The sequence below is a fragment of the Sus scrofa genome, chromosome 11 (genome assembly GCF_000003025.6).
Source record: "Sus scrofa isolate TJ Tabasco breed Duroc chromosome 11, Sscrofa11.1, whole genome shotgun sequence".
NCBI lineage: Eukaryota > Metazoa > Chordata > Mammalia > Artiodactyla > Suidae > Sus > Sus scrofa.
This window is the reverse complement of record NC_010453.5, coordinates 15,534,835-15,562,695: the sequence shown is the minus strand read 5'-3', so window position 1 is coordinate 15,562,695 and position 27,861 is coordinate 15,534,835. Positions and strand designations below refer to the sequence as shown.

The window sequence follows — 27,861 nt, the reverse complement described above, 5'->3', positions numbered from 1 at the left end:
TAACTCTGGTTGATCAACTACCTTTACTGTATGTTTGCTTTTACTAAGGATATTTTTCATTTTATGTATTTTCTTATTTCTATGTATGGCTTTTCTTTTTTTGCTTTAAAAAAAAAAAAACAAAAACTTTTTTTGCTTGGTTGTAACGTTTCTACCTCTCAGTGCTTTCAGTATATTATGTCACTCCCTTATGGCTTATAAAGTTTCTACCGAAAAATCAGCTGATAGTCTTACGGGAGTTCTCTTATGTGTGACTAATTGTTTTTCTGTTATTTTGCTTCCAATATGCTATTGATTCCATCTGGTATACTGTTCATTTCAGTTATGGTATTCTTCAGCCTACTGGTTCTTTTTGTTTTTATCTGTGTTGAAGTTCTGTGTTCATTCTCTTCCCAAGTTTGGTGAGCATCTTTGTGGGCACTACTTTGAACACCATCGGGCTGATGACTTATGTTCGGTTTGATCAGTTCTTTTTCTGAGGTTTTGTCTTGTTCTTTCATGGGGAACATGTTCCTTTGCCTCCTCGTTTCCCCCCTCTGGACTTGTTCCTATCTGGTGGGTAGACTGGCTGTATCTTCTGGTCTTGAAGAAGTGGCCAAAGTAGAAGGTTTCCTGTAGGGCCCGTAAGAGTAATCCTGACCAGTCATTAGAACCAAGGATGTTTTCTGTGGGGCTGTGCAGTCCTCCTGTGATGCACACGCGTGGATAGGGCTGGCTATGAGACCTGGCTGAAACTGGTGGGCATGGCTGGGCAATGCTGCTAGCAGTGGGGCCCAGCCCCAACAGTTGCAAGTGCAGTTGTGAGTGGGGCTGGCCCCCCAGGGTTGGGAGTTGCTTTGGGAGTCGGGGAGAACTAGCCGAGGACTCCTGCTGTAGAAGGGCGCTAGCAAGGTAGATGTCAAGTGTCTGACTGGTCAGCTCTGGGTCAGCTAGGTAGAGGGAGCATCTGAGAGCACTTTGGGACTCACTCTAAAGTTAGTTAATAAATCTCTATCATATACGGCCTGGGCACTTTTCAAGCTGCTGCCTCTGCACTGAGACTCAAAGTGAATGAGGTTGTGCAAGTGCCCTTGAAGAGTGGGCCTTCCTCTATAGCCCTGCAGCAATTCCAGACACAGCCCTGCTCGATTTCAAGCTGGACATGACAGGGGCTCATCTTCCCTGTGCAGGGCCCCAGGGCTGGGCTGCCTGATGTGGGGCTTGAACCTCTCTCTTTAGGGAGAACCGCCACGTTTATGCTATCTCCTCCTGCTTGTGGGCAGCCTCGCTGGGAGGGGTGGGTCCTCATCAGACTGTAACTCTGCTCTCCCACCTGTCGCAATGCTTTTTCGTTATATCCTTAGTCGTGGAAGAGCGGTTCTGCTAGGCTTCAGGTCATTCTCGCAGTTGTTCTAGACGGCGTTGTAGTTTGGTGTGTCCGTGGCAGCAGGTGAGCCCAGCATCTTCCTGCTCCACCATCCAGATCCCACCTCAGTGCTCTTCATCATTTATAAAATTCCTGGATGCCCATGTCAGTTTCTGTCTCCTCAGCGAAGCACTCCTTCTACACCTCCTGGTAACCTCCCTGAAGTGTATACATCACCACGCTTAGTCTTCCATGCAGCTTGACACATGACGCTATGCCATTCCACTGCTGTTCCTCATGTGTTTAACTCCCTGAAGCATCAACAGATCTGCACCTTCTTTTCTATTTTTCACAGGGCCCAGCAAAGACCATTCCCCTTGTGGGTGCCATTATCATACAAGGGTGTATCAGTAACAAAGAACTGCAGAGAGCTTCAACACCATTCTTTACAAAAACTTAGCCTACCTTTGGTCATTCCTCCAGCAGTCTGCTATGGGCAAGGCCTACGATCCCATCAAATAAGTATTTTTGATAAAATGTGACCAATTAGGCATTACTCTTTTTCGGGTTGTTGTTTTGTTTGTATTTGTTTTTGCTTTTTAGGGCCACAGCCACAGCAAAGCTAGATCTGAGCCACATCTGTGACCTACTCCACAGCAATGCCGGATCCTTAACCCACTGAGGGAGGCCAGGGATCGAACCCAAATCCTGATGGATAGTAGTTGGGTCCTTAACCCACTGAGCCGCAAAAGCTTTTTAAATGTGAATACTGGCTTTAAAGTGTTCGTTCCAACATATGAAAATCCAGTGACACACATTCAATAGACTTACTTGGTTAAAGTCTGATAGAAAATTAAATACTTTAAGAGTCCCCATCATGGCTCAGTGGAAATGAATCTGACTAGCACCCATGAAGATGCAAGTTTGATCCCTGGCCTCGCTCAGTGGGTTAAGGAGCCAGCATTGCGGTGAGCTGTGGTGTAGGTCGCAGAAATGGCTTGGATCTGGTGTTGCTGTGGCATAGGCCAGCGGCTATAGCTCTCATTTGACCCCTAGCCTGGGAACCTCCATGTGCAGTGGATGTGGCCCTAGAAAGCCCAAAAAAGAAAACTGAATACTTTGCTTTTCAAACATACTTCACCATAACCCTTGACCATACTGGCCTTATAAAAACGTAAACAACAGTATTCCAACTTGATAGAAATAATGAGTAACATTTATACACACAGTCCTTGGGCTAAGAGACCAAGAGTATGTTGTAAATATTAAAAGCCTCAGTAAGTAAACATGAACTTCACTATTATTATCAGCTAGGTTTATAGTTCTAAAATCCATGTGTCTATCCACAGATGGTTCATGATGCTGAAACGGACAGAGTAATATTTAATCTACTCAGCTGTCCCCCTCTGTACGATGAGGTTAAAGTCAAATTTCTCTCTTCGGTGAGTAATCAAGAAGCAATCTATGCCATTAATCTTGTCTCGTCTTTTGAATAATTCTGGGTTGGGATTTCCTTTGCTACATTTCCTGACACAGGAGATGATAGGAGATGTCAACTCCTAGCCAGGGATGGGGAGAAAAACAAGTCAGATCTATAAAAAAAATTTTTTTTATTTTTAAGAAGAACATATAGAATTTTTTTTCTTTTGTCTTTTTAGGGCTACACCCTTGGCATATGGAGGTTCCCAGGCTAGGGGTCTAATTTGGAGCTACAGCTGCCTGCCTACACCACAGCCACAGCAACGCCAGATCCTTAACCCACTGAGTGAGGCCAGGGATCGAACCCACAACCTCATGGTTCCTAGTTAGATTCGTTTCCACTGCACCATGATGGAATGCCCTCATTTTTTAGAAATTCTATACAATTTGCTTTTTTTTTTTTTTTTTTTTTTTTTGTCTTTTTGCAATTTCTTTGGGCCACTCCCACGGCATATGGAGGTTCCCAGGCTAAGTGTCAAATTGGAGCTATAGCTGCCGGCCCCGCCAGATCCTTAACCCACTGATCGAGGCCAGGGATCGAAGCCACAATCTCATGGTTCCTAGTTCGATTTATTTCCGCTGCGCCTCGATGGGAACTCCTGCATGTATTCATTTTCAAATAAGAAAACAAAAAGCAGGATGTTTAAAAAAAAAAAAAAGGTATGTTTTACTACATAGCGCTGGTAATTTTGGTTTATATCTTTTAAACAGTCCTCCCCATAATTTACAAAATACTTTAAAATGAGGGAGATTGTGCTTTCCTTCTCCTTTGATGTATAATTCATTTTAAATAATGTTTAATCCAACATTTATGAAAAGGAAGAATGTCTGCCATTGTCATTATTCTATCATGAGGATATAACTTATATTGACCAGTTATAAAACATTTGTCTGAGTATTATTCTGCATATAGTAAATTTCTAAGCATTAGTAGTTTTTTTCCTATTAAATCCAACAAAACTGCCAACAAGTAACTATGTGGATCAATTTAAAGCTTATTTCCTGTGGCCTCCTTCATCCTCTGCTTGCTCCGTGCTGGGGGAGAATTTATTGAGTTTGAAATGGGAAACGTATTGAAGCGAGTAACCTGGGTAGTCCCCATACTGGGTGGTTACTCCTTGAACAATGGGGCTGGTCTGAATTCTCTTCATCAGTGGTTTCTAAGCAGAAGCACCAACCAAGGGCATGAGATGAAAGCACTTTCATCAATTTTAGTTATTTCTATCATCATCATCAACAGTGGTTAATAAGCCAGTGAAGCAGCTTCTTATAGAAATGGATAACATATTGGGGCATAAATGGGCATAGGATGCTAGTAGATTCTGTTTAGCATTATCCAAGCCAGAATAAAAAGATCAGCATCTAAGTTTATAAATACATATCATAGAGAAAATACATTTATTTCCTTGAAAATTTTGCTAGAAATGCTAAGAGAAAGGAACAGTCATCTCTTAAAGCCTCCTCCTTGCTGTCTTGAGTGTAATATTAGAGCCTAAGTGCTGCATATTTAATAGCTACAACTATTTGATGAACATAAAAATGAATACAGGAAGGAATTTTAATCCCTTTGGAATGATTAGTTCTTGGTATAAGTTTTACTGTGAAAAATAATCTCTTTTTTTAAACCATGCCTTTTTAGAATCTGCCTAAATACTACGACAACTGTCCATTTTTCTTTTGGTTCCACACGTCTTTTATACAGAATAACAGGTATGTCTAGGATATAATCCAGTAGATACCACTTCATCTTCAATGTCTATAAAAACTTTAATAACAAGTCTTTGGCTAATTGCCATAAGCTCAATTTACAGAAACCACAAAAACCCTTGAGTCACAGTTCTTCATTAACTTACTTACTGTGATCTGTTTTTTTTTTTTTTTAAATGTGGATAGCTTGGAATTCTCTGGCTCAGTGGGTTAAGGATCCAGCATTGTTACTGCTGTGGCTCTGGTTACAGCAGTAGCTCAGGTTTGATCCCTGGCCCAGGAACTTCCACATGCTGTGGGTGTGGCCCAAAAAATACTTATATAAGGCTAGTCTTGAGACCTACTGCTGCATTATAAGTTAATACATAATACAATCAGCTCTTGATTGTGGTCATAAATCCCTCCCATGGAAGTTTAAATGAGTCTACTCAGTACCTTGAATATGGCAGGTCCTCAGTATGTGTTGATTTACTGATGACTGACTTACCAACACCAAATTTTATGCCACAGCAAGGGGTCATCCAGAGAGGCTTCAGCTAGTTTAAAAGCTGACTGACACACTTACACCTAGGGAAGACGTTATAAGACAGTATTAATGAAGACAGCTTAAAAAAAAATGACTAGTCTTCCATTTAAAAATGATTTTCTAGGGAGTTCTCTTGTGGTGCAGCAATTAAGGATCTGGCATTGTCACTGCAGTGGCATGGGTTCAAGCCATAGCCTGAGAAATTCCACACGCTGCAGGTGTGGCCAAAAAAAAAAATTGTTTTTCTAACAACTAAATTGGGTAATCTATTTTTTAAAAAGTATTTGACTTGATGATTATTCTATCATATCTAGAAACTCATTCCTAAATCTGAAAATTTGAGATTATTGGTATCACGATACCATCTAATACAAAAAGATAATATTCAAAAAATTGTACAGGTGAGTTTTGAAGCAATGGTTGTGATTGTATGTTAGCATGAATGGATAGTTCTCATGACAATCCTACCCTTTGCTTCAAATGTGAACTGCATCTAATCCCACCTCAAGTCCGGGACGGCAATAGTAAATGAACATCTAGCCTACACACCTACTATGCACACGTATTTAGTCAACTTCAATAGAATGAACTTTGGATTTGATATAACATTTGTACCATTTTTTCCTCTGGATATATACAGACAGAAAACTGACTCATAACATGAGTAAAATCCCTCAAAGAGACATCTGGGTAGAAATTCCTTTGGTGCTACTCTCAGAAGTGGTTCTTACTAAAGGACACAGTTTTTTCCTCTTAAAACACCATGTTTATAAGAATTTGGGCCAGATCTACCTGTGCATCTTGGAGGGTCTCCTGGAGAGGCAAGGGCCAGCTGCTGCTCACTGTAGGGTCTGGACAGTGGAGGCAGAAATCCCAGGGAATCAATGGCATGAGCTCCTCTGGAGGCTACCATTTTGGAAAATTCTGGCCCCACCCAACTGCAGGAACACAGCCACCTCTAATCCCACTGCTTAACATGGCTTTGTCCAACAAAGGGATGAGACCAAGCTCCACCCACCAGCGGGCAGACACCAATCCCTCCCATTGTCAAGTCGGCACAAGTCCCTGAACCAACTTCAGTCACCAGTGGGCAGAAGCTGGTGGGGCTAGAGAAGCAACTGGGGCTACAACCCTGCAGCCTACAGAAAGGAGACCACAAACAAAAAGCTAGACGAAAATGAAATAGCAGAGAAATAAGCTCCAGATGAAGGAACAAGACAAAGCTCTGGAAGAACTACTAAGTAAAGTGGAAATAGGCAACCTACATGAAAAAGACTTTAGAGTAATGATAATAAAGATGATCCAAGATCTCAGGAAAAGATGGAGGCAAAGATTAAGAAATTAAATGTTTAACAAAGAAATAGAAGAATTAAAGAACAAACAGATAAATAATACAATAACTGAAATGAAAAATACCTTAGAAGAAACCAATAGTACAATACATGAGGCAGAGGAATGATGAGATTTAAGACAGACTGGTGGAAATTATTCTGATGCAGAATAGAATTAAGAAAAAACAAGGAGGGGGAGTTCCTGTCATGGCTCAGTGGTCAACGAATCCGACTAGGAACCATGAGATTGCAATTGCACGTTCGATCCCTGGCCTCGCTAGGTGGGTTGGGGGTCTGGCGTTGCCATGAACTGTGGTGTAGGTTGCAGACGTGGCTCAGATCCCACATTGCTATGGCTCTGGTGTAGGCTGGGGGCTATAGCTCTGATTGGACCCCTCGGCTGGGAACCTCCATATGCCACAGGTGCAGCCCTAGAAAAGGCAAAAAGACAAAAAAAAAGAAAAAAAAGAAAAAGAAAAAACAAGGAGGGAGTACCCATTGTGGCACAGTAGAAATGAATCTGACTAGTATCCATGAGGATGCAGGTTCAATCCCTGGTCTTGCTCAGTGGGTTAAGGATCTGGCATTACCATGAGCTATGGTGCAAACACAGCTCAGATCCCATGTTGCTGTGGTGTAGGCCAGTGGCTGTAGCTCTGATTGACCCCTAGTCTGGGAACTTCCATATGCCAAGGTGGAGCCCTAAAAAAAAACAAAAAGAAAAAAAACAAGTAAAATAAATGTACAGTCTAAGAGATCTTTGGGATAACACCAAATGCAACATTTGCATTATAGAGTTCCTAGAAAAAGAAAAGACCTAAGAAAATATTTGAATAAATAATAGGGGAGTTTTTGGCTAACATGAGAAATGAAACATCAATTCAAGCCCAGGAAACAGTGAGGCCTATGTACAAAAAAACCCAAGGAGGAGCACCCAAGACATATATTAATCGTACTGACCAAAATTAAGCACAAAGAAAATGTTAAAAGCAACTAGCAAAAAGCAGCAAATAACATATAGGGAGGGCCCATAAGATTATCAGCTGATTTTTCAGCATCTGCAGGCCAGAAGGGAGTGGCACAAAATAAAGTGATGAAACCTACCACCAAGAATACTCAGCAAGGCCCTCACTCAGATTGGATGGAAAAATCAATAGCTTTACAGACAAACAAAAGTGAAGAGAATTCATCACCACCAAACCAGCTTTACAGAAAATGCTAAAGGAAATGCTCTAGACAGAAAAGCAAAGGTCACGACCAGAAACAAGAAAAAAAAAAAAAAAAAAAAAATGAGAGGGGTCACTAGTAAAGGCAAACATACAGTAAAGGCGAAAAATATGGTATCAAAATCAGCAATTGTGAGAAGAGGAGAGTTATGATCGTAGAACATTGGAAAGTTGAAATTAAGTGACCAGGAACTTAAAATAATCTTGTATATATATATATAACTACTCTATCAAAACCTCATGGTAACATCAAACCAAAAACATACAATAGATGCACACGCAACTAAGAAAAAGCAGCCCAAACACAATACTAAAGATACTCAAATTACAAGTGAAGAGAACAAAAGAGGAAGGGAAGAAAAAGTATGAAAACAAACACAGGAATTAACAGTAGTAAGAACATCTATATCAATAATTACCTTGGAGTTCCCGTCGTGGCACAGCGGAAAGGAATCTGAGTAGGAACCATGAGGTTCTGGGTTCAATCCCTGCCCTCACTTAGTAGGTTAAAGATCCAGTGTTGCCAAGAGCTGTGGTGTAGGCTGCACACATGGCTCAGATCTGGCGTTGCTGTGGCTCTGGCAGGCAGCTGTAGCTCTGATTAGACCCCTAGCCTGGGAATCTCCATATGCCATGGGAGTGGCCCTAAAAAAAAATTACCTTAAATCAAATTCCCTTTTGGCATAGTGAGTTAAGGATCTGGTGTCACTACTGCAGCCGAGGTCACTGCTGTGGCATGGATTTGACTGGCCCCAAAACTTCCGCATGTTGCAGGTATGGCCAAAAAAGGGAAACAATTACCTTAAGTGTAAATGGATTAAATGCTCCAAACAAAAGACATAAACTGACTGAGTAGATACAAAAGTAAGACCTGTGTATGTGCTGTGTATAAGAGATTCTTTTCAGATCTAGAGACACATGTAGATTGAAAGTGAGAGGATGAAAAAGGTATTCCAGCAAATAGAAATCAAAAGAAAGCTTGGGTAGCAATGCTTATCATACAAAGTAGACCTTTAAGAAGCTACAAGAGACCAAGGACCCTATATAATGATCAAAGGATCAATCCACAAAGAACATATATAATGCACCCAACACAGGAGCACCTCAATATATAGCCATAACAGGAGAAACTGAGAATAACATGATAATAGTGGGGGGCTTTAACACCCCACTTACAGCAACAGACTGATCATACAAAATCAATAAGAAAACACAGACCTTAAATGATGCATTACAACCAGATAGACTAAACTGATATAGAACATTCCATCCTAAAGCAGCAGAAAACTACCACATTCTTCTTAGGCGCACATGGAACATTTTCCGGGATTGCATCTTGGGCCATAAATCAAACCTCAGTAAATTTTAAAAAACTGAAGTCGTGACCACAACACTTTAAGATTAGAAATCAACTACAAGGAAAAAAAAAAACAAAAAACAAAAAAAAACACTAAAAGGAGACTAAACAATATGCTACTAAAACAAGCAATGGATCACAGAAGAAAGACAAGACAGGAGGCAGGATTAAGATGACGATGTAGAATGATGAGCTTACCTTCTCATGAAATCAACAAAATTACAACCAAATAGTAAACAATGTTCAACAAAATAGACTGGAAACTATCCAAAAAGATAACCTACTCCACAAGTCAAAGAGGAGGCCACATTGAGATGGTAGGGGGCTGAGTACGTGATATAAGCAACCCATGCCGGCCAGGTGGGGAGCCCACAGAAGAGAAAGTAACTGTATTGAAGAGGCTCACTAACAGGAGTGAGAGTTTTGAGCCCCGTGTTAGGTTCCCTCTCCTGGGGATCTAGCATTGGGAAGAGCCCCCGGAGCATTTGGGGTTGAGGGCCAGTGGTATTGGTGCACAGGAGCTCCACGGGACTGGGAGAAATTGAGACTCTGCTCTATAAAGGTGCACACAGGCTTTTATGTGCCCCAGGTCCCAGGGCAAAGCAGACACTCCATAGGAATATAGGCAGACCTGCCTGCAGTTCTTGGAGGATCCCCTGGGTAAAAAGGGGGTGAGTGTGGCTCATTGTGGGGGAAGGACATCGGAGACAAAGATCTTGAGAATAATCATCAGTGTAAACTCCTGCAAAGGTGGCCACTGTGGAAAAATTTGGCACCATCCATCAAGGCTGAGAAGCCCCAGACTACACAACAGACCAAGAGGGAACACAGCCCCACCCATCAGCAAATAGACTGCCTAAAGACCCCACAGACACATAGTTGCCTCTAATCACACCCAGAGACAAAGACCCACCCACCAGAGGGCTAAGAATCAGCTCCAACCACCAGCTGGCAGGCACCAGTCCTTCCCATCAGGAAACCTGCAGTAAGCCCCCCTACCAACTTCACCCACAAAGGAGGCAGACATCAGAAGCAAGAGAGGCTACAACCCTATTGTCTACAAAAAGGAGACCACACTAAAAAACCTATACAAAATGAAAAGGCAGACGATTATGACTCAGATAAAGGAACAAGAAAAAATAAAAGCAGAACAACAGCTAAGTGGTTTTGAAAATATCAACTTCCATGAAAAAGACTTTAGGAATTCCCGTTGTGGCACAGTGGTTAACGAATCCGACTAGGAACCACGAGGTTGCGGGTTCAATCCCTGGCCTCGCTCACTGGGTTGAGGATCTGGTGTTGCTGTGAGCTGTGGTGTAGGTCGCAGATGTGGCTTGGATCCCGAGTTGCTGTGGCTCTGGTGTAGGCCAGCAGCTATAGCTCCGATTAGATCCCTAGCCTGAGAACCTCCATATGCCGCAACTGCAGCCCTGAAAAGACAAATAGATAAAAAGACAAAAAAAAAAAAAAGAAAGAAAAAAACCACCACCAACAAAACAGTAACAACCCAATCAAAAAATGGGCAGATCTAAATAGACATTTCTCCAAAGCAGAGAAAGATGCCAAAAACCACATGAACAGATGTTCAACGTTAGTAATTATTAGAGAAATGCAAATCAAAAGTATAATGAGGTATCACCTCACACCAGTCAGAATGGCCATCATCAAAAAATCTACAAATAATAAATGCTAGAGAGGGTGTGAGAAATGGGAACCTTTGGTGAGAATGCAAATTGATACAACCACTATGGAAAACAGTAAGGAAATTCCTTTAAAAACTACATCTAGAACTACCGTATGATCCAGCAGTCCCACTCCTGGGCATCTATCTGGAGAAAACCCTAATTGGAAGATAGCCCCATGTTCACTGCAGCACTATTGACAATAGCCAAGACATGGAACAACCTCAATGTCCAAAAGAGGACTGGATAAAGATGTGGTGCATATATACAATGGAGTATTCCTCAGCCATAAAAAGAATGATAATAATGCCATTTGCAGCAACACAGATGGGCTTAGAGATCATCGTATTAAGTGAAGTAAGGCAGGCAGAGAAAGACAAAAACAGGATATCACTTAAATGTGGAATCTAATAAAAATAAATGATACACAAGAATTTGTTTGTAGCACAGAAACAGACTTAAAGAGTTCAAGGTCAAACTTAGGGTTACCAAAGGGGAATCTGTGGGGTGGGAGGGATAAACTGGCAGGGTGGGGTTGGCACATGCGCACTGCTCCATAAAGGGTGTGCTTTACTAATAGGGAGACCCTACAGCACAGGGAGATCTTCTCAATGTTCTTAACTTACATGGGAAAAAAGAACAGATATATGTATAACTGATGCACTCTGCTATAAACTTAAACATTCTAAATCAACTAAACCCCAATTTAAAAAAAACTACCATGTTCATATTGGAGAGGCAACAAGCTTCATTCTTTCTCCTCACTTTCATAGTTTCTACAGGCTTAACATTTAAATTTCCATACTACCTGGTAAAGGTGCTTTTATTAGTTACGAGATGGATAACATTGGCATTTGGGGTGAATTAACATTCAAAAGACATCTGTTATTTTATTACTGGGTTTTAAGACACATCTAGTCTGACTGGTCACATACAGACATTTTATTAAACCCAGATGTTAATTCCATAAAAGGCAACGTTAAAAAAGAAAAATCAGTGACACGGTGTTACTGAAGGTTATATTTTGTCTTAATAAAATGGGAGAGCTGGCTTAGGAAGTTAACTAGACACAGAGAAGGGACCGAGACTGATGGTGGCCAGCAAGGCTTTTTTAAGGCTCGAACAAGGGTGTCCTGTAGCATGGAATGGGGAAAAATTGTAATCACTTTTTTTCTGTTCTAGGCTTTATCTTCCAAGAAGTGAACTGGACAATCCCCATAAACCAAGAGCATGGAAAATTTACCGTCCAGACTTTGCAGTTGAGGTACATTTTGATGAAGTTGTAGCTGGTATCTAAATAAGTTTCCCCTCCCGTATCTTGTTCTCCCCAATCCTTGCTCCATTTCCATGTCCTTTAAACCTATTTCCCTGCGGATATATGTACATATGTTTTTGAGAAATCTATTAAATATACAGAAAAGAAACGATCAGTGGTAATTTTTTGAAGGTATACACATCAAAGTTTTCATCTATATTAAGATACACTTGAAACAGTACACAGGACATTAGTTATTTATCACTTTTAAAAACTTAGAAATAAAACTTTCATATCAAAATAACCGGGATATTTAAAAACTGTGATCTTCTCCCAATATGTATATATACATTTCATCCCAATACTTACATATACATTTCATTTACTTATTTCCTCACATGTATTTGGCCAAGTACATATTCCCTTCTTTTAAATGGGTAATTACAGATTATTTAGAAGGGTCATTTTTTTTTTTTTTTTCTTTTTTGCTATTTCTTTGGGCCACTCCCGCGGCATATGAAGGTTCCCGGGCTAGGGGTTGAATCAGAGCTGTAGCCGCCGGCCTCCACCACAGCCACAGCAACGCAGGATTCGAGCTGCGTCTGCGACCTACACCACAGCTCATGGCAACGCCGGATCGTTAACCCACTGAGCAAGGGCGGGGACGGAACCCGAAACCTCATGGTTCCTAGTCGGATTCGTTAACCACTGCGCCACGACGGGAACTCCTAGAAAGGTCATTTTTGACCCCTTCCTCTACTTGATTTACAAACTATTAACCAACATCAGAATGGCAGCAAAGACTTGAAAAAACCCAGAGAAATGTTCACAGCAGCAGCCTTCCACCCCCCAGCACATGCTTTTCTTTTGCTCCCAAGCACTGCACAGAGCTTGACAAGCAAGCTTCCTTTCATTACACACACAACGTCGCGAAGGCCAGAGAAACCTGGTAAACATGAATGAAGGAAGCTTCAGTGACCTCTGCTTTGGTGTAACATCACAAATGAAGTCAAAGGAAACATGCGCCTCGAGCAATCTACATTATTTTAAAATCCACCACGCCTCCTCACAACCAGCTTCATCTGAACTTGGGGAACTCTCCCGTAAGGTCACCTTTTCACTATAGACACTGGTGAGTCCTGTGTCCACAGGGAAGCATCATTTTCTCTTTGGTACCGGGTGCTATTTTTTTTCTAAATACCTTCACTGCCACTATATTGTAAGGCCACAACTGTTCTTTGAAAACAGTTCCATGTTGACTTTATTGAAATTATCCTTACTTGAGTAGTTTTCCCTTTATTGGCAAGGCTCTCAACCATCTAGCCCAACCTGAATCCATCAGGAAATGAAAGGTAGCAACTCATGAGGACCAGCACCTCTGCTAAAACACAATACGCTCATCCCTGAAAAATCTTGCACTTTGCACGAAATACACATTAAAATGGTTTGTGGGGCTGGAACAGACCACTCCCACTAAGCAAAGTTGTATGAGCACAGTAAGGTTGGCAACCACTTAGACTGGCAGCCCCAGGAGATCTGAAGGTTCCAGCAGTAGGTTCTTCTTTAAGGGACATTAGAGCAATACTTTACAGAAAAGGGCAGGAGGGTGCCCACCTGGCAGAGATGGGAGGACAGCTCCGGGCTGCCATCATCGTGGCATGGAAGGCCATGCAGGTGCTTCTCCTCCCCTCAAAACAGCCCACATTAAGGGTCCCAGCTACCAGTGCAGCAGCCCAGCTAAAGGCGTTTTGCTTTGCTGGCAAAAGTTCTCCTTCTCCTTCTCCTAATCTGACTCCGTTGGAGGAATATGCTTTCCAATCCCTTCCATGTCCTCATTACATTATTCCCTGGACTACGTGCTACAGAAACGTGTTACGGCAGAGCAGGTTATCCTATTTAACATTCCTGAAGCCATAATCCCCGGAAGGCAGATCAGGTAGTAGACTTAGGTGAATGGGGGGAAAAAGTGAGGCCTAACATCTACCTCTAATATTGGCAAAAATTGGGAAACCCCCATTTTTCAAAATCTTGCTTTTTGACTTTTTTTTTTTTTTTTTGTCTTTTTAGGGCCGCACCCTCAGCATATGGAGATTCCCAGGCTATGGGTCGAATCCGTGTTGGCCTACACCACAGCCACAGCAACCTGGGATCCGAGCCGCATCTTCGACCTACACCACAGCTCACAGCAACGCCGGATCCTTAACCCACTTCGCAAGGCCAGGAATCGAACCTGGGTCCTCATGGATGCTAGTCAGATTCATGTCCGCTGAGCCATGATAGAAACTCCTCTTGGTTTTTTTTTTTTTTTTTTTTTTTTTTTTTTGTCTTTTTAGGGTCGCACCCAAGGCATATGGAGGTTCCCAGGCTAGAGGTCTAATCAGGGCTGTAGCTGCCGGCCTACATCAGAGCCACAGCAACTCGGGATCTGAGCTGGGTTCTTCAACCTACAACCACAGCTCACAGCAATGCCGGATCCTTAACCCACTGAGCAAGGCCAGGGATCGAAGCCACAATCTCATGGTTCCTAGTCAGATTTCTTTCTATTGTGCCATGACAGGAACTCCTCTTACTTTTTGAAATAAAGGAGATTACAGCTGGTCTCTGTTCTCTAACCACCAAAGGTCCATCAAAATTTCTGGCAATTATGTGCTGTCACTATTCTGCTTTTGCTCACAAAGTGAACTTGCAGGGCTACCCACAAGGATGCTCTCCCGAAACCCAGTGTAAGTCATTGAACAACTTGAGAAACTTACATCATTATATGTCAGAATGATATTGGTTTTCTTAAAACAGAATTGACTGACCTGGAATATAACTATCTAAAACCTGATATCAAGTTTATTAAAAAACAGAACGGCATTCTCCCAAAGCAGTCACATCACACCCACAGCCCGGTGGAGAGTGAAAGTAATTCTAGGGGGCCAAGTTTCCTAACTGGGGTGTATAGAAAGAACATGTATTTTTATCAAGTTGTTATTTCACATCGGGAATGTTGCTGACCAAACAGTGCTCATTGCAATAAACAACCACCTCGAAATGTTACCGTCCATCACGCTTCACCATTCCCCACGGCTGGTTCTGAGCATGTAGGTCAGGCCCTTCAACAAACCATATCGTCCAAGATTAGGCAAATAATTTAATGACAGAACATGAGAATTTTTTTAAGCACACTATTTTGAGTTACTATATTTTTGTCTGGAGTACAGATCTGAAGTGATACACATTGTACCCAAATACTGAACCATGAATGATTCAAGTAGAATGGAAAACACAGCAAAACTCCCAAATTCAATTTGCATTCCTTACTCCCACTCACCCTTACTCGCCTCAGGCCGTTTCTGTTGATTTTCGGTTAAACCGCGACAGGACCACGCGTGAGAAGCTCTACTGCCCAAGAAGAAGCCCGGTGGGCAATGGACCAGTTCACCTCCTGCTGGACACCAGCCCCACTTTCTAAGGTTGCTTCACTCCAAACGCCTATTCAGATGAAGCACCACTCAGGAGCTGCTGACCACTGAAGGATGGAGAAAGGTAAGGGAGAAAACTGGTTTTCAAGAAAAAGCAAACGGAAAACCAGGCCCAGCTCTGAGCCTATGGAGCAGCATCAATGTCTCCCTGACCCTCTGGCTTCCGGGACGTGGCTGGTGTCACCACTGAGGCTTTATGGGGAACAGAAAGCTTGTAGCAACTGGAGGCCTCTGCCCATGGGACAGACACACCACTATGGACTCATCCGAACACGTCAGCCTGGTCCCGAGGGCCGCACAGGCTGTGTAAGAGCACTTTACAAAAGCCCTCGGTGGTTCTAGAGCAGCATGGAATGAGGCAGCTTATTCAGTGAGGACAAGAAGGCCCTTTACACCAGATGGCCAGAGAATAGCTGTGCATCTCAAGTCGGTGGGAATCGGATGAACTGAGGTTTGTTGGTAGTGCATACATATGGCATCATTTAATAAAATTACTTTTGCTTCATTGCTTTGCAAAGTCACACCCCATAGACCCCATAGACTGAAATCCACTGGCGGCCAGCACCCAATGGCAAAGGTTCCAGCACCGTGAAAGCACACCAAGGGGTCCCACTCCCAGGCCTGGGGCAGCCCTGCCACCACCCATGTGGTGCTATGCAGGCACCAGGCTCTGTCTGGTTCCATCCGAGGGGAGAGGACATCGCCCACGAGCACTGTCACTCTGTCACTCTGTCCCCAGGCTGGGAGCCAGGGCTTCCTCTTGGCTTTGGCACTCTGCTCCCTGGAAGGATTTCCATTTGGCAAGAAGGGTATGGTCCAAAGTGGATGAACAGCCCACAGATGGTCCAACAGAATACTCTGGAATCCCACCCAGGCCAGGACCCAGAGGCAGGGGCTCGGGGAGGCTGTCAGCTGTAGCAGCACAGCCCCCTCCCCCTCAAGCCCAAGGCCAGCAGAGGGGAGCTCCTCGGGAGAGGGAGAGATGCTGGCACAGGTGAGGCCATGCCGCTTCCCAAAGGCTGTCGGCTTGAGGCCACACCCAACAGTGAGTCCGAGTGTGGAATGTGATCCCACCTAAAAGATGAATGGCACGGTTTGCACAGAGGAGAATCATGGGAAAATCCAGGATGCTTCCTCTGAAACTTAAATCAAGAGCATGGAAGCCACACTAGTGTGTGGGTATTGTCTCTTTGAAAATCTAGACGGATCTTCTCTTAGTTTTTAAGCACCACAGGAAAAAACTTGATAAACAGTGTAGTGTACGTGCTCAGCAGATTTTAAAAGAGACCCTACATCTAGAATGGAGTAAGCATTTATAACCGTCTTCAAGAAACACAGTTACCTCTGGGTTTTCCGATAAGATTTGAGATTAAACATGGAACTAAATTGTGCTTCACTCACAATGTAACCATCTAAACCTATCCACATAAAGGGTGATGCAAAACCTTGCTAGAGCTCTATCTGGCCTTTCAGATTAGGGACCTACGGCCAGTACCCCACCCTGCATGTCCCGCCAAGGACAAGAGCAGCCACTGTCCCATTTCAATACAATTATGGGCAGAAATTATCTGGTGTAAAATAGAGGCTCATCTATAAAGCTGAAACATTTAAGGTAGAAGAGTAGAAGACAAAAAAAGAAAATTCCCACGAAATCCCAGTAATTCCATGTTGGTCTTGTACTCCATGAACCCTGAGATGAACTGCAGTCCTCAGACGCCTGCATTTGGATCGAGGTTCACCAGAACATTTCAGTATGCTTCAAACTGGCTCATCATCAACTTCCGGCTGTATTCGTAGGCCAAAAAGAGTGCCCCATTGGCAGGGAACGCACGAATCATGGTAGGTTTCAGTCCAGAGTACAGAGCCGTTATCCCTAAAAAAACAAGAGGGTGAGCAGAGACTGAGACGTCTCCCCCTTGGAAATATCCCATGAACCTGTAGAGCACAGGTATTTTACGCTTCCAACTCCAGGCATCAGCGCTAAAAACCTAACGGAACAGGCTTCCCTGGACTCCTGGAACTGAATAAACTAGTGGAAACAGAGTTGCCGCCGTGGCACAACAGTATCGGTGGTGTGTCTGCAGCACCAGGATGCAGGTTCAATCCCCTGCCTGGCACCATAGGTTAAAGGATCCCACATTGCCACAGCTGTGGCGCAGGTTGCAACTGCAGCTTGGATCTGATTCCTGGCCCAGGAACTTCCATATGCTATAGGCTGGCCAAAAAAAAAAAAAAAAAGACAACCTAGCAGAAACAAGGGCAAGGTCAGGTCTCCCAGCAAAGCTGGTGAGGCTCAGGTAACATTCCCCAGCCCCTTGCCTCAGTAACTCCTGGTAAATTGATCAGGTGGTGGGGAGCACTCACACGGGCAGACAGAAGGCAGCCACAGAGCCACAGACGGCAGCAGCTTTGCAGCTTCACCTGAGGGGTGAGGACCACAAGGCATCGGGCCAGGACAAAGAGCGGAAGTCAGAGGCCCGTTTCTAGCTTTAGCACTGCTCCAAGTGGTTCTAAAGATCCAGTCAGGTAAGGGAGGTGCAAAAGGGTTATGCGCATTTAAAAGGGGTTACTATTAGTGATATACAAATGTCTATGCTCTATTTGGGATTGAATGAGTTTCTGCATACTGTTACTATGGTCTCGCTCTCAAAATCAAGACAGACATGCACATCTCAAGCTCAAGCTACACAGTGGATGCTCGAAGAAGAGGTCTTCACTCACGTGTAGCATCAAATTGGCTTTATAGAAACACTACTTAAAAAAATCTTGGTCCTCCTGTATAACTACAAATTGACAGCACATCAGAAATTGTCTACTCCTTCCTAATTCCAGAAGTCTTAGCCTTAAGGATGTACATTCTTTTAAGTGTCTTTGTGATTCTGTGAGAGATCATCTCCTGATATTACGTAAAACAAGCGATACTAACTTTGAGACATTTGTCCTCTTAGACAAAGTTCATACTTTAAAAATTCCCTCCAAGCTATTTAGGAAGAAAGAATCCTGCCCAGAGATTATAAGAATCAGCTTTAAATATTCTTGAGAATAATGAAAGTAAGCTAAAGAAAAGGGTTTGGAGCAAGTTCCTATTGTGGCTCAGCAGGTTAAGAACCTGACTAGTATCCATGAGGATGTGGGTTTGGTCCCTGGCCTCGCTCAGTGGGTTAAGGATCTGGTGTTGCTGTGAACTGTGGTATAGGTCGCAGATGTGGCTCCGATCTGGCGTTGCTGTGGCTGTGGCGTAGGCAGGCAGCTGTAGCTCCAATTAGACCCCTAGCCTGGGAACCTCCATATGTCGAGGGTGTGGCTCTAAAAAGACAAAAAAAAGTAATTTAAAAACAAATCTATAAACGTGAATTATATACAGTGCTAGATAAAGGATATGAGAGAGTTCCCACTATGGCACAGCAGATTAAGGACCTGGTGTTGTCTCTGCAGCAGTGTGGGTTTGATCTCCAGCCCAGCATAGTGGGTTAAGGATCTGGTGTTGCCACAGCTATGGCACCGATCACAGCTGTGGCTTGGATTTGATTGCTGGCCCAAGAACTTCCCCATGTTGAGGTGCAGCCCCAAAAATAAATAAATCAAAGATTTCAAAACAAAGGATATGAGGCAGGGAGATGAGAGCATTGACTCATCTGATCCACCTTGACCAGACTGGCAGGGAAACGACCGCTCCCTATGTTACCTCCTCCGGTTGTGCGCTGGGCAGACTCACCTTCATTTTTCACAACACTTATAAAGGTTCCAATGAATCCTGCCTGTTTTCCAGACATGGAAAGAACTTGAATTCTGGATTTGATACAATCCACGGGGTAAACAGCAAGCCAGAGGCAGATGCCGCCAAACCCTCCACTTAACATCAAAGGGACAGGGCCTAGGGAAGAAAATGAGCAAGGCTGTATTTTGTCTCAGCAACAGCTGATGTGACATTTCCAGGGGTCAGCATGGTAGTGGCTACAGGTAGGTGCACACACAAATGCTCAAGCTCAGAACACAGTTCTCTGGGGCAATGGTCAAACTGTCTCAGCACTGGTTGTGTGTGTGGCCATCACCCCAGGACGAGGGGCAGCCCCAGTGAGGGTCCGATTTGGGCGGGCCGCCCGGAACCAGCAGGCCCCCAGCAGCACGGCCATGCCCACCCCAAAGGATGAGAGGCTGCTGAAACACCGCTGCATCTTGTCTCAACTTTCTCAAAGTCTTTTAATATTTAAACGCCCCACAGCCTTGATTCCGCCTTTACCACGAAAAACCAAAGCCATCTTATTAAACGAGACAGTTAATCTTGGGAGCCTAACTCCAGAATAGGTCCCAAACACCGAAGGGGGATATTTAAGAAAAAAGTAATCACTCACGTGAGCCACGCATTTTTAAATTTTTTTTTCTTTTTTAATATAGCTGAGTCAAGCAGCTTATCAGGATGAGCTTGAAAGAACTACACGTCATGGTTGCTCTCCAAACCCTATCGAGGAGTTCCCGTTGTGGCTCAGTGGTTAACGAATTCGACTAGGAATCATGAGGTTGCGGGTTCGATCCCTGCCCTTGCTCAGTGGGTTAACGGTCCGGCGTTGCCGTGAGCTGTTGGTGTAGGTTGCAGACGCGGCTCCGTTCCTGCATTGCTGTGGCTCTGGCGTAGGCCGGTGGCTACAGCTCCGATTCAACCCCTAGCCTGGGAACCTCCATATGCCGTGGGAGCCGCCCTAGAAAAGGCAAAAAGACAAAAACAAACAAAAAACCCAAACCCCTATCGAGATTTCCTACCAAGTTTTTTAAGCTTACAGCAAGATGACTTCTCACAGGGAAAAAATTTCATTCTCCCCTAAAATGGATCCAGAGCAAATGAACAAATGTTATCCTAGTATTAAAAAAAAAAAAAAAAAAAAAAAGTTGGAGAAGTCCTGCCTCAGCCCCTGCCCTGAGGAAATTACCAAGGAGGGAGTAAGGTGCTAGTTAGTGACCACCAGCTTCGCTACTCCTTTAGGATCCAGCAGCTCCCGGCGCCAGGCCGACCCCCCACAAGGGGGCGCAGTGCACAGACGCCCCTGCCCCCTGGACCCCCGCCCAATGCGGCTACGCCAAGGGGAAGCCAACACCATCCAATCCAACGGCTGTCCTTGACCACAGGTTTACCTAATTCATCTTTTGATCTCCCCGATGCAAAAAAAGATCGGCTCAGTTCATAGCCCCCGAAGAAGAAGAAGTAGCCCGGTACTTCTCGAAGTAAAGTGCTCGACAGTCCATGGTAGAAGCCCAAGGGGCCGTCTTTGCGAAGGATGCTCTTCACGACAGACCAAACTGTGCTGGGAGGAGATGGGGGCAGAGAGATGGTTAGGGCGCCGGGGGAGGGCGCAGGACAGCCTTGGCTCCCAAGAGCCGCCGGGATGAGGAGGCAGCTGCTTTTATCCACCCAGGCACCCCGAGAGTAAAAGGCTTCTGCGGGAAGGACTCTCCCATAGAAACAACTAGAGTAAGTTTTGCCACTTGAACTATTTTCTATAAAGAGATTTTACTAAAATGGATGCACACATTTCTAGAAACCATCTTATCCGAGATCTAAAAGAGCCAATATCCATTTTTCAAGGATCAAGAAGTAGAATTACAATTATGAGGAGGACTGTCCAAAACTCAGCAAGAATACATCCACTCCCTCGATGCCTATCTCCTCAGCCTTTCTTTGGGTCTGGTGTGTTTTGAGGGCATTGGTTCAGGTGTTTCGGGTTTGCTTTGCGTTAATTCTAAGTGAGCAAGTAAACTTAAATGCTACTTCAAGGCAAGACACAAGAAATGCGCAGGGCTGAGCTACAGCTTTAAGGTGAGACACACCAGGAATTTAGTTCTTAGAGAGGTGGTTGTGTAAGAACTTTTTTATGAAGCAGACTGGAGCCTGCGGCAGCCAGAACACACACACTTTCAGTGCCGGCTCCTCTTCCCGCGGGCGGGGGTGGGAGGCACTGTCCTGGGAGGAACAGGGCCGGAAACCACATCAGTCAACTTAGTGAGCCCCCAGCTCCTCACTTGGTACCCAGCAGATGACTGGCTTGGACCAGGGAGGGATCAGGTGGCCAAGTAACAAACGCCACCTGCTTTTAATTTTGCTCTTCCTTCCCAGGCATCAGCCATTAGCTGGCCCTGCCTGGGGCACCCTCTCCTTCTATAAGTTGAACTAACAAAGTAATCCAACTCAGCACCACTAGCCTGCTTCCAATCCAAGTTGTTTTTTTTTTTTTTTTTCCCCACTGTACAGCAAGGGGGTCAGGTTATCCTTACATGTATACATTACAATTACATTATTTCCCCCACCCTTTCTTCTGTTGCAACATGAGTATCTACACAAAGTTCTCAATGCTATTCAGCAGGATCTCCTTGTAAATCTATTCTAAGTTGTGTCTGATAAGCCCAAGCTCCCGATCCCTCCCACTCCCTCCCCCCCAATCCAAGTCTTAATGACATGCCACCACGGTGTGGGCATGGCTGTACCTAAAATGCAGTCAGCCAATACTTACCTTTGTACAAGGTGTCCGTCTACCTCAGTCCTTTGGATTTAACAATAACTTTCTTTTAATATTTATTTGTTGCTTTTTAGGGCTGTATACCCGGGGCCTATGGAAGTTCCCAGGCTAGGGGCTGAATCAGAGCTACAGCTGCTTGCCTACACCACAGCCACAGCAACTCGGGATCTGAGCCACGTCTGCGACCTACATCACAGCTCACTGCAATGCCAGATGCTTTAAACCACTGATTGAAGCCAGGGGTCAAACCCGCATCCTCATGGATACTAGTCAGATTCTTTTCTGCTGCGCCACAACGGGAACTCCAATAACTTGCTTTAAAAATACTTTAAAGTAGGGAGTTCCTATTGTGGTTCAGCAGTTAAGACTGTATCCATGAAGATGCAGGCTTGATCCCTGGCCTCACTCAGTGGGTTAAGGATCCAGTGTTGCTGTGAGCTGTGGTGTGGGTCTCAGACGTGGCTCGAATCCTGCATTGCTGTGGCTGTGGTGCAGGCCGGCAGCTCCAGCTCAGATTCGACCCCTAGCCTGGGAAATTCCCTACGCTACAGGTTCGGCCCGAAAAAGCTTCAAGTACTTCCAAAGGACACAAAGGCCTCATTCTGGGTGGTGTTGACGTTGTCTATCGTGATCTGAGCCCTGGTTTACAAAGGCATGTTCATTCTGTGACTCTTTGTCAAACTGCCACTTAAGAGTCCTTAGGATTTCTGGGTGTATTCCTGCTGTTGTGTGCTCACTGTACTGCAATAAACCTTTAAAGCTTTACACTTTTAGACTCCTAGGCTGTAGGAAAAATAGATTCAAGCTGGTTGTAAGGAATGTCATGGGTGCAGAAAACAGTTTCCTCACTGGATGGAAACTGATGACTCTAAAAACGGTCAGTTTACCTACAGCTTTTCTCCGGCAGATTGACTGGCTCTGAGTTCACCTCAGCAATATCCATGGCCAACCTCTAGTTGGTTAAGATAAATAAGCAAATTCTGAGATTAATAAAGATAATAAATTGCTTTTCTTTTTTTTTCCCCCTTTTGCTTTTTAGGTCCGCACCCACGGCATACGGAGGGTCCCAGGCTACGGCTCGGTGAGTGGGGCCAGGGATCGAACCTGTGTCCTCATGGATGCTAGTCAGATTCATTAACTACTGAGCCACGACAGGAACTCCAGGATAATAAATTGCTTTTCAAGTCAATCATATACTAAATCACATTGAATTTGATCCAGACATTCGCAGGGTAACTAGAATCTGTTTAAGGCAGAGTTGGAGAGCAACTTGATCACTGAGGACTTGCTACGCTTGCAAGGGTTCTGATGAGGGTTTTCAGGATGTGAGCCCTTGTAGGGCCACCCGAAGGATGAGGGAGGAGACAGGAAGTTACACTAGGATCTGGGGTGCTCAGCTGAACGCTCACGTGCAACTGGAGAGTGAGCCAATATTCATCTCAGAATCCAAACTGGCACTATGAGAGCCAGGCCCTCAGTCCCAAGGCGGCTGCTCAGTGCCTCCCAGGACAGCTGGGGGCAGGCCTTATGTTCTCCTCCCGCCACAAGGGGGGTAAGCTCCTGCTTCTCCAGTTCTGGGACATTAAATATTTGCCTCTGACATTCTGTGGCTGGGTGGTGGGTCCAACCAGAACATTATCTCTGACTGGTAGGGGGAAATGTCTGGAATAAATTTTCTCTGCCACTTCACGTTTTTTTTTTTTTTTGAGGGGGGGGTCTTTTTTATTTTAGGACTGCACTTGTGGCAAATGGAGATTCCCAGGCTAGAGGTCGAATCAGAGCTACAGCTGCCGACTTACACCAGAGCCACAGCAATGCCAGACCCAAGCCACGTCTGCAGCCTACACTGCAGCTCACGGCAACACCAGATCATTTAACTGATGCGAGGAACTGAGCGAAGGCGAGGAGGGAACCGGCAGCCTAGTTGGGTTTGTCACCACTGAGCCAAGACGGGCACTCCATCTCTACCATTTCATTTTAATACAACATCAAGTGTAAAAACATGCAGTATACCAAGGCAGCAGAGACAAGGTGTGTGCCCGAGCAGCACTTACTTCTGGCTTTTGGCTATCTTTCCTGACGTCTCCATCTCATACATGGTCTGCAGCCGGCACTTCACCAGCTCGGTGGGGCAGAGGACCAGGGCAGCAAAGGCAGAGGCGAAGGAGCCAGCAGCCGCGTTCTGCAGGTCACTGAAAGCACAGGAGACCAGTACGGCCCAGTTATTCATCCACGGGGCACGCTGAGACTCAGCAGTAAAGGAGAGCAAGCGTGAGAGGAGAGGGACGTGTCCCCAGAGCCCACCAGGCACCTGCCGCTTCCTCAGAGGAGCACACAACCCTGGGAGGTGACAGCCATACCCCAGCGTCCACGTGGGAAAATGATGCCCAGAGAGGACACGTGCTGTGCCCAAAGTCACGCAGCTCGTGAGCGACACCACCAGGATTCACGCCAGGCCTGCCCGACTGCAAACCCACGCTAGCTTTATTGGGCACAGCACCATGGCCTGGTCATTTATGTCCCCCCCTCCAAGTTCCGAGGTTGAAGCGTAATGGGATGGTATTTGGAGGAAGATAATAGGTTTAGATGAGGCCACGCAGGTGGGGTCCTGGTGATAGTGTCCTAGTCAAAAGGGACCAGGCGAGCTGGCGGGGCACACTCTCCACCAGGTGAGGACACAGCCAGCTGGCCCTCTGCAAACCCTCACCTGACACCAAGTCAGCCAGCACCTCGTGCTTGGATTTTCCAACCTCCAGAACTACGAGAAACAAATGTTTGCTGTTTAAACCACCCAGTCCATGGTATTTTGTTCTAGCATCACACACGGTGACAAAGAAAAACCAAAAAAACACAGACAGGAAGGAAATATTACACGTGGTCCCACCACCCCAAAACACACAGTATTAATGCTTTAGTGCGTTTGCCACTGAGCTTTACATAAAATTAGGTTCATGGAGTTCCCTGGTGGCCTAGTAGTTACAGCTCTAGCATGTCACTACTGTTGTTTGGGTCACTGCTGTGGTGCAGGTTTGATCCCTGGCCCAGGAACTTCCACATGCCGTAGGCACAGCCAAAAGAACCCACCCTCCCCCCAAAAAAAACCCTCCTAGGTTCTAAGGCCACCCCCCATGCCCCAAATCCAGCTAGGAGCAGCCAAAAGTGTAATGTCACTGCCACTGGTGAAAACCCAAGATAAATTTTTAACCAAAAAGTTGCTCATCGCCAAAAGATTCCCCAGCTCAGCTGATGATCTCCTGGTCCTCAGGTGCCCCGAGGCACGAGGGGCTCAGCTGGTGCCGCAGGAGGAGAGCAGCCAATGAGTCAGCAAACCCCACGTTGTAGGGCAAGTGGCGAAGCTGGAAATCTCAACGGAGGAATGAATGTGCATAAATGGAACAATTCATCTCATGTGGGTTAGTCCAACAGCCTCAGTCACCAGGTAGGGGGCAAAGCTGGAACCCAGTAAGAGTTCAAGGATGTGGGGGGAAGTATGAGAAACAATTGTCAGGAAGACTCCTGAGAGGTCATGCGGCTCAGAAAAGGAACTCCTCTCCAAACCCCAGGACCGCACCTCTGGCACGTTGTGGGGACGGCCTCCAACTGGGCAGGAAGGACTGAGCTGCTCACAGCTGGACAACTGGCCCCAGCACTTGCCCGATAAATGCCAGCCTCTGCTGTCACTGGACGGCCAGGACAGCTCAGACCTCCGGGAGCCCCGATTTAACCCCCCACCCCTGCCACCTGCCCAGATAGAGAGGTTCCCTCACCATCTCCCTCCAATCTGTGAGCAGAAGCCTAAAGACCTCCCACACTCAACTGCCCTAAAGTTATAAGAAACTAATGGCTCAGACACGACTATAACAAACCTCATTTTAATGCAATTTATTGCACTTCACATTTTATAAAAATTGAAGGGGAGGTTCCTGTCGTGGCGCAGTGGTTAACGAATCCGACTAAGCACCATGAGGTTGCGGGTTTGATCCCTGGCCTCGCTCAACAGGTTAAAGATCTGGTGTGGCCGTGAGCTGAGGTGTAGGTCGCAGACGTGGCTTGGATTTATTGTGGCTGTGACTGTATTGCTCGGCAGCTACAGCTCCAATTAGACCCCTAGCCTGGGAACCTCCACATGCCGTGGGTGTAGCCCTAGGAAAGACAAAAAAAAAAACAAAAAAAACAAAAAAGAATTGAAGGTTTATGGCCACTGTGTGTTGTCAGATGATGCTTAGCATTTTTTAGCAATAAAATGGGTTTTTTTTTTGTCTTTTTGCCATTTCTTGGGCCGCTCCTGCAGCATATGGAGTTTCCCAGGCTAGGGGTCTAATTGGAGCTATGGCTGCCAGCCTACGCCAGAGCCACAGCAACGCAGGATCCAAGCTGCATCTGCAACCTACACCACAGCTCACGGCAATGCCGGATCCTTAACCCGCTGAGCGAGGCCAGGGATCGAACCCGCAACCTCATGGTTCCTAGTTGGATTCGTTAACCACTGCGCCACGATGGGAACTCCAGCAATAAAATGTTTTTAAATTAAGGTAGGTACATTTCCTTTTGAGACATAATGCTATTGCACAGCTAAACTACAGCCTAGTGTAAACCTAACTTTACGTGCACTGAGAAACCAAAAAATTCAAGAGATGGTCTAGAACCAAACATGGAGTACCTGAGATGTGCCTGCCTAAAAGCAGGGGCCACCTCCCATCTGGGCCTGATTTCCTATCCCTAGGGGCCTGGCCTCGGAGGGATGGGAGTTGGGCACCCAGGGCCAAGTCAGCCAGTTAGCAGCCAGGTCTCCGAATTGGCCTGGAGCAAGCTTTCTTTCAGGAGGAAACACCGCCTCCTGCAGCACGGCCTTCCTTTTGTTTTTAGAGAAGGACAGGTCAGACCTGCTTACAGGACAGCCGGGAGCGTAGGGCGCACCGCTGGGAACTGCCTGACACTGCGCCCCATCCCTCCCGCTTCGCTCCAACTTGGCTCGTTTGTCAAAACCAAAGCTTAAATGGTTTCTGTCTCTCAGCCAGCCTGCAGATTCTTACTCTGCTTCCCTCGGGGACTGTCAACCTGCTGACAGCCGCAGTCACTTGGTGTCATTGACCAGGGTTTGCCAGTGTTGCTGGAACCAAGGTGACATCAATAAATGGAGACGCCTAGTCCCTCTAAGATGCAGCAACACCTGAAGGAGCCCCACGCACAGCTGCAGTGCAACAACAAGACCAAAGCAGATCTGTGGTGGACTTTGGCTTTTTAATCAACACTTTCATCTACCAGCTCAAGACACCGGGGACACGGGGCCCCAGGCTGTGCCTAGAGTATGAACTTTTATTTTTTTGGCCCCACCCACAGCATATGGAAATTCTTAGGCCAGGGATCAAATCCGTGCCACAACAACGATCCGAGCCACAGCAGTGACAATGCTGGGTCCTTAACCCACTGAACCACCAGGGAACTCCCTAAAAAAGGTTTGTAACTGGAACTCATACAGCAATAAGCACAGAATGTGATTTTGTAAGAATTCACTGTCGTGTCACCCAGTCAACACACATGTACCTGAACACTTATGGTGCGTCAGACCTTGTCCAGCCAAAGGTGAAAAGAGAATACTACATGGGGAGTGTTCGACCTGAGAACAAATATTTACAGCATCACTGCACAAGTTCCCAACAGGCGCTTACAAGCAGTTCTTCCCTTTGCTGCTTCTGCTTAATTATTAATCTTTTCCCTAGACCTGACCCCTACAAAGCACTCCAGAGTCTGCCTGTGGTCTTATGGGAAGAATGCTGGACGGGGGCTCACAAGACACGGGCTGCAGTCCTGACTCTGTCACTTATTAACCCAGTGATCTTCAGTGTTATCAGTATCTGCACCGGAGTTTGCCCGTCTATAAAGCAGAGACCACCACCTGCCTGGATGTTCCCCCAGGACCATGGCAAGGGCGAAAAAGGCCTGACATGAAGACTCTCAGGCAGCAGGTACTCAACGGTAA

General features: G+C 45.4%; 2 protein-coding genes and 1 long non-coding RNA gene across 5 annotated transcripts in view; 1 reads left to right on the top strand and 2 right to left on the bottom strand.

Moving 5' to 3' along the window:
• LOC100625564 (phosphatidylinositol 3,4,5-trisphosphate 3-phosphatase TPTE2) overlaps positions 1-12,238 on the top strand; it is a 78,198-nt gene extending 65,960 nt beyond the window's left edge. The window contains 3 exon segments of the mRNA XM_021065571.1: positions 2,695-2,787; positions 4,464-4,534; positions 11,836-12,238. Coding sequence (XP_020921230.1) covers positions 2,695-2,787; positions 4,464-4,534; positions 11,836-11,950 — 279 coding nt within the window. The 3' untranslated portion in view covers positions 11,951-12,238.
• Positions 96-6,648, bottom strand: LOC110255805. Its single transcript, XR_002336660.1, has 2 exons — positions 5,019-6,648; positions 96-1,564 (listed from the first exon to the last, which is right to left on the bottom strand). It is a non-coding gene; the product is annotated as an uncharacterized LOC110255805 (long non-coding RNA).
• The window catches only part of SLC25A15 (solute carrier family 25 member 15), a 56,997-nt gene continuing 40,659 nt past the window's right edge, over positions 11,524-27,861 (bottom strand). For 2 of the 3 annotated variants that reach the window (XM_013980468.2, XM_021065130.1), the window contains exons 4-7: positions 23,936-24,073; positions 20,503-20,672; positions 19,091-19,249; positions 11,524-17,248 (exon numbers count right to left, since the gene is read on the bottom strand). In XM_013980468.2, the coding sequence (XP_013835922.1) occupies positions 17,124-17,248; positions 19,091-19,249; positions 20,503-20,672; positions 23,936-24,073 (592 nt within the window). In that variant the 3' untranslated portion in view covers positions 11,524-17,123. 3 annotated transcript variants of the gene reach the window in all.